The 14,091-nt window shown below is 39.2% G+C and overlaps 1 protein-coding gene across 1 annotated transcript in view; it reads left to right on the top strand.

Annotated features, from left to right (window-relative positions):
* Positions 1-13,440, top strand: part of PTPRZ1 (protein tyrosine phosphatase receptor type Z1) — a 140,499-nt gene extending 127,059 nt beyond the window's left edge. Inside the window, exons 19-29 of the mRNA XM_082764201.1 lie at positions 693-827; positions 2,908-3,071; positions 5,413-5,548; positions 6,570-6,716; positions 7,637-7,730; positions 7,923-7,996; positions 9,002-9,130; positions 10,237-10,383; positions 10,666-10,808; positions 11,505-11,640; positions 13,223-13,440. Coding sequence (XP_082620327.1) covers positions 693-827; positions 2,908-3,071; positions 5,413-5,548; positions 6,570-6,716; positions 7,637-7,730; positions 7,923-7,996; positions 9,002-9,130; positions 10,237-10,383; positions 10,666-10,808; positions 11,505-11,640; positions 13,223-13,363 — 1,446 coding nt within the window. The 3' untranslated portion in view covers positions 13,364-13,440. The remainder of the gene's footprint in view (positions 1-692; positions 828-2,907; positions 3,072-5,412; positions 5,549-6,569; positions 6,717-7,636; positions 7,731-7,922; positions 7,997-9,001; positions 9,131-10,236; positions 10,384-10,665; positions 10,809-11,504; positions 11,641-13,222) is intronic.
* Positions 13,441-14,091: the final 651 nt, after the last annotated feature.

Genomic DNA, 14,091 nt, shown 5'->3' on the forward strand with positions numbered 1-14,091 from the left:
TACTGGCAGCAATGCCTAAAATGCATGCAAGCTTTGACATATGAACAAGCGTTATTAAATAATACAAACAGCTGATGTAGACGAGGGCCACACTGGGTGTTTCACCACTTTGTAAACAGCATGGTACAAACATGTATATTCTAATACTCCTGGAAAATGTTGTATGACTGCCCTACAAAAGGGCTGGACATCACAGCTCTGTATCATTCTGGCTGCAGACAAACTCACTGTTATCTTCACTGATCAGGTGAATATACTCTATCTGTCAGGTGAATATACTATATCCATGCTATGAACCAGCCAAAAGCCACATATGACTCTACTGACTTGAATGTATTCCTGTAACTTGTGTAGATTATCTGCTACTGTCTTTCGATTTTAGAATGCCTACAGAATGGCAGGTTCCACATTATTAGAGAACTTTAAGCTCTCATAGTATGATTTAAGCCTCTCTGGTTTTTATTTTGGAGTATTCCAAATAAAGTACATCTTTGCACAGTCATCTCTCTATAGAACAAACAAAATATACATTATTTATTTTCTTGTGAGCATCATGTCTATTATAAACAAGCCATATCAAGAGTCTCTGCATGTTTTGTGCTTGACTGTGCTCATAAAATCAAATGATACACCTTGATAATTTGACATTTTTCCTTTCTTTATTTCTCTCTTTCTGCTTTGCTTTCTAACAGAGAAAATGTGACCAGTACTGGCCTGCCGAAGGTAGTGAAGAATATGGGAACTTCTTGGTTACTCAGAAGAGTGTTCATGTACTTGCCTACTACACTGTGAGGAATTTTACTGTTAGAAACACCAAGATCAAAAAGGTTTGTGATATCCTGAAAACAGATTGGGCAAAAAGAAGTGGTAACATTTTCTTGGAGTATTTTTAAGGTAGTTGTTGACAGTTTTCTACTGTATAGGTAATGCTGAATGGCATAGGTTTCAACCAGACAAGATGCTCATCAAAATGCTTCAGAGTTGATGAGATCTGAGAGCTGAGGAGCTGAGGAGGTGCAAAGCTGAGCCGGAGGCCAGTAACAAGTAGAGTACCCCAGGGATTAATACTGGGTGCAGTCCTGTTTAACATTTTCATTAACTGTCTGGAAGATGGGATAGAGTGCACCTTCAGTAAAGTCACAGATTACATAAAACTGGGGGGAGTGCCTGACTCAACAGATGGCTGTGCAGCCATCCAGAGTGATCTCAACAGACTGGAGAGGTGGAGCAACAAAAATCTCGTACGAAGTCCTGCACCTGGGGAAGGAAAACTCCAGGCTCCAGTACATGCTGGGGGCCAACCAGCTGGAAAGCAGCTCGAAAGTAAAGGACCTGGGAGTTCTGATAAATAAGAAGTTGAACATGAGTGAGCAATGCGCCCTTGCTGCTAAGAAGGCCAGTGATATCCAGGGCTGTGTTACGCAAAGTGCTGTCAGCAAGTCCAGGGAAGTGATCCTTCTCCTCTATTCAGCATTGGTGAAGCATTGCACCTGGAGTACCATATCCAGCTCTGAGCCACTCAGTAGAAGAGAGACATGGACATACTGGAAAGAGTCCTATAGAGGGCCACCAAGAAGATCAAGGGACTGGAGCACCCTTCCTATGAGGAGAGGCTGAGGCTGTTCAGTCTGGAGAAAAGAAGGTTTAGGGTGGAATCTCATCAATGTGTATAGATACCTGAAGGAGGGTGCAAAGAAGACAGAGCCAGGCTTTTTTCAGTGGTGCCCAAGGACAGTGCAAGAGGCAATGGACATGTAAATATCAGGGTTCCATGTGAATATCAGGAAACACTCATTTGCTATGCTGGTGCCCTGCTCAATACGCACTTGAGCAGGGATGTTTGACCTGATGGCCTCCAGAGGTCTCTTCCAACCATAACCATTCTATGATTCTGTGAGATACTGGCCTACAGTATCTCACCACTGGTGTGGTGTAGAACCTTCGGGGAAGAGGATGTGATTACATGGGAGGGCTGATGTGGACCTTCCCTGACTGGTGAGAAGGAGGACAGATTTTCAGAACAAGACCAGCTAGTAGAATATGTGGGAAGAATTGAATCCTCCACCTCAGCTACCAATTTTCCTTTTTAAGGAAGGAATTTTTACTCCTCTACAAAACAGGTGAATCCAAACCTTTTCTTAAGGAAGTCAGTACCAGCATGTTCTGCAATGGCATTCTGAAAGCATAATTTGGGGAAAAGTGAGTGGTTACAAAAGAGGCTGGCTACTTTGAGGGGGATTCTTAAAGACTGTTTTATTTACAGCCACCTAAATCTTAGATATCTAGTCTCTCAGCTTCCCTGTACTATTAATGAATAAAGTACAGCACCTACTATCAAGTTTATCTCATCTATTTTAAGAACTTCTCTTTGAATAAGGTGACAGCTCTCTGAAAGTATGTCTGTCTCTCAGTTGCCACTGAGGTAAGGGGCTTAGAAAAGAAGCCTAGAAGAGGCTACATCTCTTGTACATTACTAAAGCTGGGTGACAAGAAAAGAAGCCTAGAAGAGGCTACTTCTCTTGTACATTACTAAAGCTGGGTGACATGAATCCTACCGTTTCTGTCGAGCCAGCAGAGGAGCAAAGTGGCAGAGATATCTGTTGAATTTTGAGAACAGCTGTAAATTATTATACCTCCAATGCTCTCAGCCTTTCACTTTGTCTTTCTAAGGGACAGTGAATGCCAGGTCATTTTTCCATTCAGTGGACAGGTTGATGGGACAGAAACACTGGTCCTTCCTGTTCTATTTGAATGCTGGAATATGCAGGGCTAGATAGTACTCTGGTACACTCGTTAATTATATAGGGAGAGTATTAATTCTTGAAGTATCAGGTACATAAGTAAAACTGTGAAGAGTTGCCTTTTAAATGTGGGCTGCTTCTATATGGAATTATTTTTCTGTTGCAGGGTTCCCAGAAAGGGAGGTCTAGTGGACGTGCAGTAACTCAGTACCATTATACCCAGTGGCCTGATATGGGTGTTCCCGAGTACACACTGCCCGTGCTCACCTTCGTGCGGAAGGCATCGCATGCCAAGCGCCATGCTGTTGGGCCTGTTGTGGTTCATTGCAGGTGTGCTTTTTACCACCATAAGGTTCACTCCACTTTTGTTTTGCAGAAAAAAAAAAGAAAAAAAAATCAGTGGTGGGTTAAGCAAAACTTCACTCTCCTGTTTAACAATTCCTGTTGGAAGAAGAATAATTTCTTAGCTGGTATTTCTGTCCTTGGTAAGGCCAACTAATCAACTCTCTATGCAATTTCTATAAGCCTCCATAATGGCTATAAACAAGATGCTGCTGCTCTGCACTATGTTCTCTTTTTTTTTTTTTTTTTTGCAAAAATGCTTTCCATTTTACTTTTTTGCACACTTCTCTACTGCTGTTTTGATTGCTATGAGCTTATCAGATATGTGTATAGATGTAATTTTTTCCTTTCTGCAAATATATCAATAGGATGGTTTTGGCTGGTGCTTTCTTTGGTTCAGGGATACTCTGTAACCCTAAGAGAAGCTCTGTGCACAAAAGAAGACTCACTCTGTTCCTGGCTGAACTACACCTCTGCTGTTTTTAACATTACTCTGCGCTCTAGCAGCCCTTTGCAATGGAGTAGCACTGGGGAGCGGTGTGAGGTCTGCATGTGTGCAGGCAGGTGTAATGTCAGTCCTCACTGAAACTGGGCAGCCCAGGGAAAATTGGTTAAAAAGGGCTTTGTAGGGCCTGGAATGACTTCACAATGCCCGTGGAGGACCAGGTTATTGTAAAATATATAAGCAGGTTCTGGTTTTCCACTGTAGTACCTCACCTTTGATGGAACATTTGGAAAGAGAACCTCCTCATGAATTCTGTCCTTCTGGAGCTGACTCTGAGGAAGCCAACAGGTAAAGTCGCCTCACAAATACTGCAAATGAAGATTTTTTTATTATTATTATTTCTGGGATGATCTAATATGACTGAAATCTGTTTTTAGCTTGGAAAATGAAAATTCTACATTTTGGTTGTTCTGCTGCTATCTGCATCTGTCTCTTCTTGAGGAGTTCAAAATAAGAGTTTTCCCAAAACACCAAGTCTGAGATCTATGCCACTGGGCTGAGAGATCAGCAGTACATTATAAACCAATTAAATTGAGTTTTTAAAAAGTAAACAGTGGTAAGTTGTGTGGCTTCAGTCAGACCTCTCCATTGGGTCACAAAAATATTTCACCTCTGTCTGCAGCAGTTTTAGTTCACCTATCACCATGCACTCTAAACTCAAGGGAAATTTAGAAAATTAACTTTTGCTTATCTTTACAGGCTCTGTGGAGTACATATCTGAGGAACTTCATGAAACCTTATTTAGCTATTTTTGTGTTTTGGTACTTTACATGTTTTGTCTTTCAAAACAAGTACTGATGCTGTCTGGTAATCTGTACTTTTTTTTCTGTGTCTCCTGGTATGTTGATAACCTGGACCTTTCATTTTTATACCATGTTTATTTAGACAACATATTACAGCAACCAAAGCTCATGCTACCCATGCTTTGTGTCACTTTTGAGGAAGAAATAGGGTGCATGAATTAGCATGTGTGGGCTGGGTCTTGATCTGTCTGCAATGGTCCGTGCAGACTCAGCGCAGTGTTGCTGCCCCGATACATGTACCAATACACATAACAGCTTCAGATAACCAAGAGGGGACCTCTCAACTTTGTACTCCTGATCCAGATGTTTTATGGAAGAAAAAAAAATTTTTTTTTTCATTTTACAGTACAGCCATTGTTATGCCAAATGAATCAGAGTTCATAACAGGAGTTGCTTAACCCTTTCTTCTGCATCTCCCCTCTTTCAGAAGGGTCTCAATCATTGCTTGCACTCTTAGCCATGTCTGAAGAGTACTAAGCTTTTCCTTTTACAGACGTACCTTCAGCAGCTCTGCCACTTCCTGGGGTTTTCCTCAGTCTGGTGTCTTTGAAAGCTCTGCAGGCAGTATCTGTAATGGGTGCTATAATGCAACTTTTCCTTTGAAGTGCTGTGTATTTCAACATAGAGGAATTTGGGCACATTGACTGTGCCCCAGTACTGACATACACCGTACATTCTAGGTATACTTGACAAAGTATCCTAAGGAGTATCAAAAACATGACAATGCAGATCTGCACTTAGTTCTATTTCAATTGATATTTTAAAAATCGTTTAAGAAAACGATCATTAGAGCTATTCTTGCACACACACACACAAAAAAAAAAAAAAAAAAAAAAAAAGGAAAGATTTTTCTTTATTAGGAGTCTTGAAGTTTCAGCAAAGTGATGTGATCATACAATAACAAAATTTGTAAAGCAAAGCCTTCCCTATGCACCAATTTGTTGAAATATACATATACAGAAAAACAATCTTTTTCATGACTATTTTACTTCAGGCTCAAGGATATTTTTTTGTTTTATAGTGCTGGAGTTGGAAGGACAGGCACATACATAGTGTTAGACAGCATGCTGCAGCAAATTCAGCACGAGGGGACAGTCAACATATTTGGATTCTTAAAACACATACGTACCCAAAGGAACTATTTGGTGCAGACTGAGGTAAGACAAATATATACCTAAAGAGAGACTTACTTTTCACATTTTTGTTTGCAGGAGGAGAGGTGATACAGTCTTCATGTTGGCAACATCAGAAAAAACAGGCAGCCAGTCGCCAGACTAGACTTTACCTTTTTGTTCCCTTATATTTCTAGTGGCATCCTGTAGGCTCCTGTAGAGTAATGCACTAAAAAAAATGACCTACCTGTAAGCTCTTGTCTGTTTATTATGGAGGTCTCAGAAGAGAGAAAACCTTTATCATGCTTCCCACAGTAGCACTTCCTTGGCGGGGCATGCATTTTTGTCATGGATTTTTTTAAGGAAACACCATTTTCAGGTGTTCAGATCTTCACTGAATGTGATCAAACAATTGATATCAGGCAATAATAAGTTGGAAAGAAGCTGTTTCAACAGAAGATTATCTATAGCTGATTTAAACTGAAGGTTATATACAGAATAGCGAAAGACCAGAAGAAAACAATAAGGGCAACAGCAGGGCATTTGAAAGTCTATTTCAGGTTCCAAGAACAGGTGTTTAGCTTCCCCGGTGCCTTTCAATAGAAGAAAAGGTAATCAACAACAGCATGGGCACTTGTTCCAAAGGAAGTGAGAGAGAAAATAGAAGATAGCAGTAGGAACTGAGAGTGATCACTTTATTGCAAGAAAGAAATGCAGGGAGAGCCGCATAACAAGCTGACTTGAAAATTTGACTTCAGCCTATGCTTGCATTTTTAACGGTATTGAGTTAAACATGAATGTATATATGAATGTAACATGCCACAGGTGGTGGGGATTTGATATTATATCATATATACATTGCATGTGTAGTTCAATTGCACTGGTAAATGCGTACTGTCACTGGAGAGGAACGGCACTCACTGTAGAGGACCCCTTTTGAGAAAACTCCTCTGCAGTAGCAAGCTGTGAAGAAATGCTGCCCATGTCAGAAGTGACAGCTTAGCCAGAGATGTCCAGGGGAAACTGAATATAATTACAGCTTAGATGCTTGGTTTTATTTTCCTAGGAGCAATACATCTTCATTCATGATGCATTGGTTGAAGCGATACTTAGTAAAGAGACAGAAGTCCTTGAGACTCACATTCATGCCTACGTTAATGCTCTCTTGATACCCGGACCAACAGGAAAGACCAGACTGGAGAAACAATTCAAGGTGAGCTCCCAGAGATAGCAGCATGAAAAGTTTTAGGGTTGTAAGCTCGAATGACCTGAACATAGGTATCCCAACACAACTTTCTTTACCTTGCCCTATCTGTAATTTAATAGAGCATGTTGACAAATGTATGCAGCTAATTGGGACCCAACAACTATTTATGTATTCTCAAATAAGATTTTTTTTTTTTTTTTCCAAAAGCAAGAGCATAAGAAACAGGCAAGTAAGCAAATTTTGGAAAATCTAACTATATGCCTTTGCATGAAGATCTCCAAAGATAAACACAACTATCTAGAAAGACTTTCCGATGAAAATTATGAACTATATTGGTCAAATAACATATTCCCCTCAGTTTAAGGCCATGGCTATAAAACAGATATGAATTCAGCAGGCTATAAATGAACACTTTGATGTTTTTTCTGTTTGAATTGTATTAGTTGAAACAAGCAAGACAATGAGGCCCCCATATCAGTCCTATATGCCTCTCACAGGTTTCGAGAGAACATCAGGAAGCTCCTGACTGGGGCTGCCTCACGTCAGGAGTTACACCATCTGTGTAACAGTGCAGATTTTTCTGTACAGACTTTTACTGTTTGCCAAACTATTTAAAGTTGTGTGAACAACTGTGCAGGCAGATTGGAAGTGACACTGGGGTGACAACAAGCAGTGGGGTGCTGGATGCAGGAAAAACTTAGAGGGGAATTTCCTTCAAAGATATGTTTAGGGCTCAAGAAACATTTGAACCATTGAAAATAGTGAAGAGATAAGTCTCTGATAACTTGCCAACTAGTTTAGCCAGATAACTAGATGTCTTAAGAGATACAGCTAACCTGCCATATGTGCACCTCTCTGTTTAATGCAGCTAATGAAATAACGACTCTTGCACAGGGACCTGATTTTTTTTAACTTCATTTTTTCAGTTGTTGAGCCAGTCTAACACACAGCAGTGTGATTATTCAACTGCACTCAAGCAGTGTAACAGAGAAAAGAACCGAACTTCATCCATCATTCCTGGTAAGCTTGTTCAGATTGGCTTCTCTGGGTGGCAAAATGTACTACACGTAGGAAAACAAAATAGACATCTGGATAACGCTTTATCCTGACTGGTGGGTTTTAGTGTTGTTATCATACTGTTAAATATATGGGATAATTACAGTAATATATGAATCAATTCAAGATGTCCAGGGCTTTTTTTTTTTCTTACAGTGGAAAGATCTAGAGTGGGTATCTCATCACTGTCTGGTGAAGGGACAGACTACATAAATGCTTCCTATATTATGGTAAGTCAGCTAACTGCACTGCTTAAAATTAGTGTCCCATTGTATAGCTGTTTGTGAAGCTGCCAGGTGTCCACATTTTAGTGGTGCAATCCTGATTTTGAAAGCTCCTTTCTTCCATTATTAAGTCTTTCAGTGAAAAAGTTACCTCCACCAGGGTGTACTATTACCATTATTACTATTTTAAATTCAGTTAAATGCATTGCATTTTGACTATCAGTAGGACCAGAAATCCCATCATAGTTTTAAAAAATAGTAAATCTGAATATGGAAGATTCTTTTGAGGTTTTCTAAAGTATTAACGAATAAGTTGGCTTTTAATGGCTGTACTGTGTTTTGCTTTCCTGCCTGCTCATCTTACTGGCATGTTATGCCAGCTTTTGCAGTTGGCATAGCCCAAAGCAGCATAACTCAACAGCTTTTCATTAGCTTTCTGTTCCCTGAATTTCCTTCAACCCTTTTCCCCTTCATTAACTGAGAGTGAGGAATAAATGCTTCCTGGGCATTCAGTAAAGAGAAGGGCAAGCTCCCTACGGTGTTTATGCATTAGTTCAACATAGCTGGCTTTTGTGGTAAGCAGATAGTCTGAGACATCTATGCAGTTTAATACACTATTTGGGATTTTTGCAGATCTTCCAAACATTCTGTCATTTGTTTTCAGGTGTCCAACAACTTTAGAAGTCAGGCTAATGTAGAACAATCAGCATGTGTGTCTGAGCTAATGCATTTTCATTCTGAGATGGCTGTTCAAGTATCTCCTGATTTCTTTTGTATTTTCTTATTCAAATTTTTCAAAGTTTTACAAATTGTTTCAGAGTAATTGATTTTATGCTTTTCACCTGGAAAGTACAGTGGTTAAAGTTTTTTATTCTTCTAATATTTGCAGGAAGCCAAAAAGGCACAAACTCTGGAATTAACTTTTCAGGTTTCTGTTTCTGTCCAGAAGAAGACTCCTGTAAATGTTAAGAGATGGGTATCAATTCCTACTGTGATGGTTTTATTTTGCAGGGTTATTATCAAAGTAATGAATTCATTATTACCCAGCATCCCTTACTACACACTATCAAGGATTTCTGGAGAATGATATGGGATCATAATGCCCAGCTAATAGTCATGCTTCCTGATAGCCAGAATATGGTAAGATTAATGGCTGATTGTTGTGGTTTTATGTATGAATTGTAGTAGTATTACCATATTATAATATGCAGGATTTTCCCAAAAATCAATTAAAAGGTAATAATACTATACTGAGTGTAAAACTCCCCCCAAATCATCTAGCTTAACCTGCAGATCCCTACCCTGGCAAATTACAGTTGAGATGATAAGGTATTTTATCATTCCTGCATAATTTATAAAAAAAGAGACAAACAGCAGAAGCCACCTTTTTGCAAGTTTAGCTTTGCTCCAGGACTTTTAATTGAGGTGTAATATGGCTCCCTAAGCCATTATTAAGTATGGGAGAAATAGGAGATCGTTTCTCTAGTTCATCTATTTGACTCTATAAACAGTGAAAGAAGCTCAGGTGTTCATCTTTTATGTGTAATTTAATAACAAATGAATATGGATTTCTGTTACTAGAAATGTATTTTAGGAATATCTGAGAGCTTTTAGCTTAGTACTTTGAGCATGAAAGGGCATCGTGTTTGGTAATGAGTTTGGATGAAAGCCATGCATATGCTTTGGAGAGTCTTGCATGAGTGGAAAAACATGTCACACAAAGGCAATATATGTTTTTGGTGTTTTTTTCCTCATCAAATATTTTATGAATGTTACACGTCCTACAAAACAGGTGAATTTCTAAGTTTGCCTTTGTAATAAGGGAGGATGTTTTGCACCAAGAGGTGCTGGTTCATTATAAGCCCTGTAAGAAAGGCTCTCAGACTCTGTAAAGTATTAAGTATAAGTAAAGTATAAAGTCAGACTCTGTTAAATGGTCTTTATTAGAAGTAAAGCTTTACAGGAGAGGATAGCACATATCCAGTCTGTCTGTGTGGCACAGAGCAGCACAGCACATGTTGGCTGTTCTGTGGCTGGCTAACTCCAAGGCATACCATGTTCTGGTCAGGGTCACTACAAAGGTGTCTGAAAACCATCACAGTTGTCATCCCATTCAGATTTTGAGTAACCAATCTAAATCTAGGCATCTGCATTGATTGCGTACATGGTACATTTTTATGTTCAATTAATTTTTATTTTAAGAGCTGAACAGTACTTATTTTTATGGCTTTTGTTTTTTCCTGGAGGCTGAAGATGAATTTGTCTATTGGCCAAACAAAGATGAGCCTATAAACTGTGAGAGTTTCAAAGTCACTATGATTGCTGAAGAACACAAGTGTCTGTCTAATGAGGAAAAGCTTATAATCCAAGATTTTATTTTAGAAGCTACACAGGTAACGCTGTCATAAACTCTCAGGATTTGGTTTGTTAAAGGTAATGCCTATGCTTTTGCCACATTTTCTATGGTAAATGAGTGGTAAAATCCCACACCCTTGAAACACCCAAATAGAGAGTAATCTCTGTAGGCAATGTGGGGACACGGGGAATAAGACAGTCCAACTTCCACAGGGGTATGGTTTTGTATCTGGAGACTGGAGCCAGACTGTAGCAGACGCAAGGATAAGAATTCAGTCAATCTTTCACCAAATAGATTTATGCTTTTTTCACTCTTTTAGGATGACTATGTACTTGAAGTGAGGCATTTTCAGTGTCCAAAATGGCCAAATCCTGACAGTCCTATTAGCAAAACCTTTGAACTGATCAGCATCATCAAAGAGGAAGCTTCCAACCGCGATGGACCCATGATTGTACATGATGAGTAAGCATTGCAGCCTACAGTTGTTTTTCATGCTTTTGTGTAGAGCCATTTATTATCTCATTTACAGTGAAAGCCACTGAAACAAGCCACAAAGTCTGCACCTAACAACAGTGCTGCTGCTTCTGTTTCAGTTGCATCAACAAGAGAAACATTTTGTATTTATCCCGCTCTGAATGTTCTCAATTCAGCTCTATCATTTTTATAGTCCAGATAATTGCCGAGTTGGGCACTGGAGAAGAAATCTATCAGGGCTTCATTGCGTGTTACTGAGGGAAGTAAGACTATTGAGATGAGGCATCCTACCCTCTGCCAGCTGTTTAGCAGTGGTCATAAATACTGAAATGTAAAAGGGCCCTGAGGCCTCTGGGATTTGGTTAGTAGAGGACTATGTCTGAGACATATGTCATATGTCTGAGACATATGGAAACTATGTCTGAGACAGGCTGTTAAAGACTTTCCAGAAGTTGTAGCCAAAAGCTGTGAAGATTGTGTTAAGGCGCTGCTGTGCAGTCCTGTTTTAGGAAGATGTAGACATCACATCACAGAAATTCATTTTATCGATTTATCCTGGCTTCTGTATTTTCTCCATGTTGAAACTTGACCCAGTTTCTAGAGACTTTTCTTTGTGTTGTGTTTTTTGCTTCATTCTTTTGTTTTGTTGTTACTGTTGTTTTGTTTTGTTTTCACTTTACAAAGGCATGGAGGGGTGACAGCAGGCACTTTCTGTGCACTAACAACACTCATGCACCAGCTGGAAAATGAGAACTCAGTGGATGTTTACCAGGTAGCAAAGATGATAAATTTGATGAGGCCTGGAGTCTTTACAGACATTGTAAGTAAAAAACAAAATGTGTGCATTTTTTTTTCTAATATGTGTGGTATTATTAGCATGCTTACATGTTAGGGCAACATTATTGCACCATCAGTGTGTTAGTTTCTGCATGAGTTAATCAAAACTATCCTCTAGGGATGCTGTAGTGGACCTGGTGTTTATTCCAAAATCTGGAATTTCCCATGAAACTGTTATGCAATTATCAAGTGAGCTTATTCTAAATGTGCAGAGCTGCCACAGTCCTAATAAAATCTGCACTGTTTCATGTAAATAATGGCTTTAATCCATCAAGGAATACATTTCTACTCTAAATAGACCCTGAAGTAGTTACCCTGTTTTCCCATTCCAGGATGGGCTCTCATCTTTCATGATCTGTTGAAGGGTCACTTGACACAATTGTCACTGTGCTTACAGGAAGAAAAGACTTGAAAACTGTAACAAACTACAATTACCTACTAAGTCAGCATCAGACAGATGAAAAATCATTACAGAAATAAAAAGCTATGAACCCTGCCCTTGTTCATACAGCTACAAATCCAAACACTGTAGTTACACTGGACATAGTAAGGAGAACACTTCAGAGTGCAGTGTTAGGGTTAGGGCTACAACATTCCTGGCAGCATAAACAGGACATGACGCAGGACTGACAGATGGTTGTAAGGTGCAGCTGCCCCTTCCCTTGTCCAGATAGCACAGACTGAGGTGCCTGGCAGATGGCACAGTGAACATGGGGACCCGTCTCACCTAGCGGCACCATCAAGTCCTTCACTATCCTGGCCCTATAAGCCTCCCGCGAAGACCTAGGCCCTTAATCTCAGAATTCAAATTTCCCATGCTCCTGCCACCATTTCCTACTCGCTGCTCTGTCCACCCTAATACTCCCAACCTATTTAGTCTATCCTACTGTTCACCTTCCACCACAGGAGCTCTTTATCCTCATATATCCATCCTAGTACCCAACACAACTGTACCCTTTCACAGCATCCACTGTTACCTGGTGCCTGCTGTCCCAAGATGCTGCCCTACACAGAGCACCCAGCTGTTTTTCTGTAGTCCGTGTGATTTCTGGCACTCCCCATTTCACACTGCACCTGCCTGGGATCCCTTTCCCTCTAGGCAGTGGTCTCCTCAGCAAATCTTCTCAAAAAAATTGCACTCTCCCCTCCTACACTTCACAAGGTCTTCAAAAACAGAAGCAGGAACCAAAAGTACCACCAGAAGGAAAATAAATTAAAAAAAAAAATAAATAAATAAATAAAAAAGAGAGAGAGAGAAAGAAAAAGAATAAACCATGTTTAAGGAAAAAAAAAAAAAAGCTAACAGCTAAATTGAAGCCCTAATCCTGACTCCATTCAGTCAGTGGGAACTTGTGCTCTTTAATGTCGTTGTCTGCATTGTGTGCAGGGGGAGTCATTTGTCTGAAAATTAATAAAGCTGCTAAGTAACACAACAAATTGTGGAGCACAATACATTAACAGACTGACACATAAAGTGTTAATTACTTCTGAGTGACAGCATTACTGGGTATTCTAGTGCTATTATTTATGACAAAGTACTGAACTTTTCCTCTTTTCTCCTTCAGGAACAGTACCAGTTTCTGTACAAAGCTATTCTAAGCCTTGTCAGCACAAGGCAAGAAGAAAACCCTTCAGCATCTATGGACAGTAATGGCTCAGCTTTACCTGACGGAAACGCAGCTGAAAGTTTAGAATCCTTAGTTTAAATAACAAAGCAAATTAAACACACACACACACTTGAACCACATCGGTCACACCTGGAGTTTACCATTATTATTTTCAGTTTTATACTTTGTGGGGGGGAAATCTGTCCAGCTACTGTATGTATAATCAGTTCCCAACCTTCGTTCCAACAGAGTCATTCCTGTGACACAACTTTACTGTGGAACTTTTATCATTAACAATGTGTGCCTTTTCTTGAAAGATTTCTTGTAATACATTGTTATGTCCGGACTAACTTGATTGACTTTTACAGTGTTTCTAAGAATTGAATTGTGGTATGTTTTTTCAGTATTAGTTTTGATTTATCTGGCTTTACTTTTAACTTAAAAATATCATATTTATAGATGTTAGGGGATTCTCAATTACAAACAAACACGTTATGGTTTTAGGATTTGATTTATTTGCTGTATTTATAACAATTTACATTTGCTAGAAATATAACTTTTAATATAGTAGAATGTAAATAAAATACTGTTCTCCATAACATTCAACATTTTAAGATTTCAATTAGACATTTAGAATAGTAATCTGATACTTACTGTAAATACTGCTACTTCTATAGTGACTCCATGGACCAAATTTATATTTATAATTGTAGATTTTTATATTTTACTACAGAGTCAGTTTTCTAGTTCTGTGTAATTGCCTTGTTAAAATGACGTAGTCCAGTATGTTCTTATTTTAACAAAGTCTTCTGATATATAATTGTGCA

This window comes from Aythya marila, assembly GCF_965140915.1.
Source record: "Aythya marila genome assembly, chromosome: 1".
Lineage (NCBI taxonomy): Eukaryota > Metazoa > Chordata > Aves > Anseriformes > Anatidae > Aythya > Aythya marila.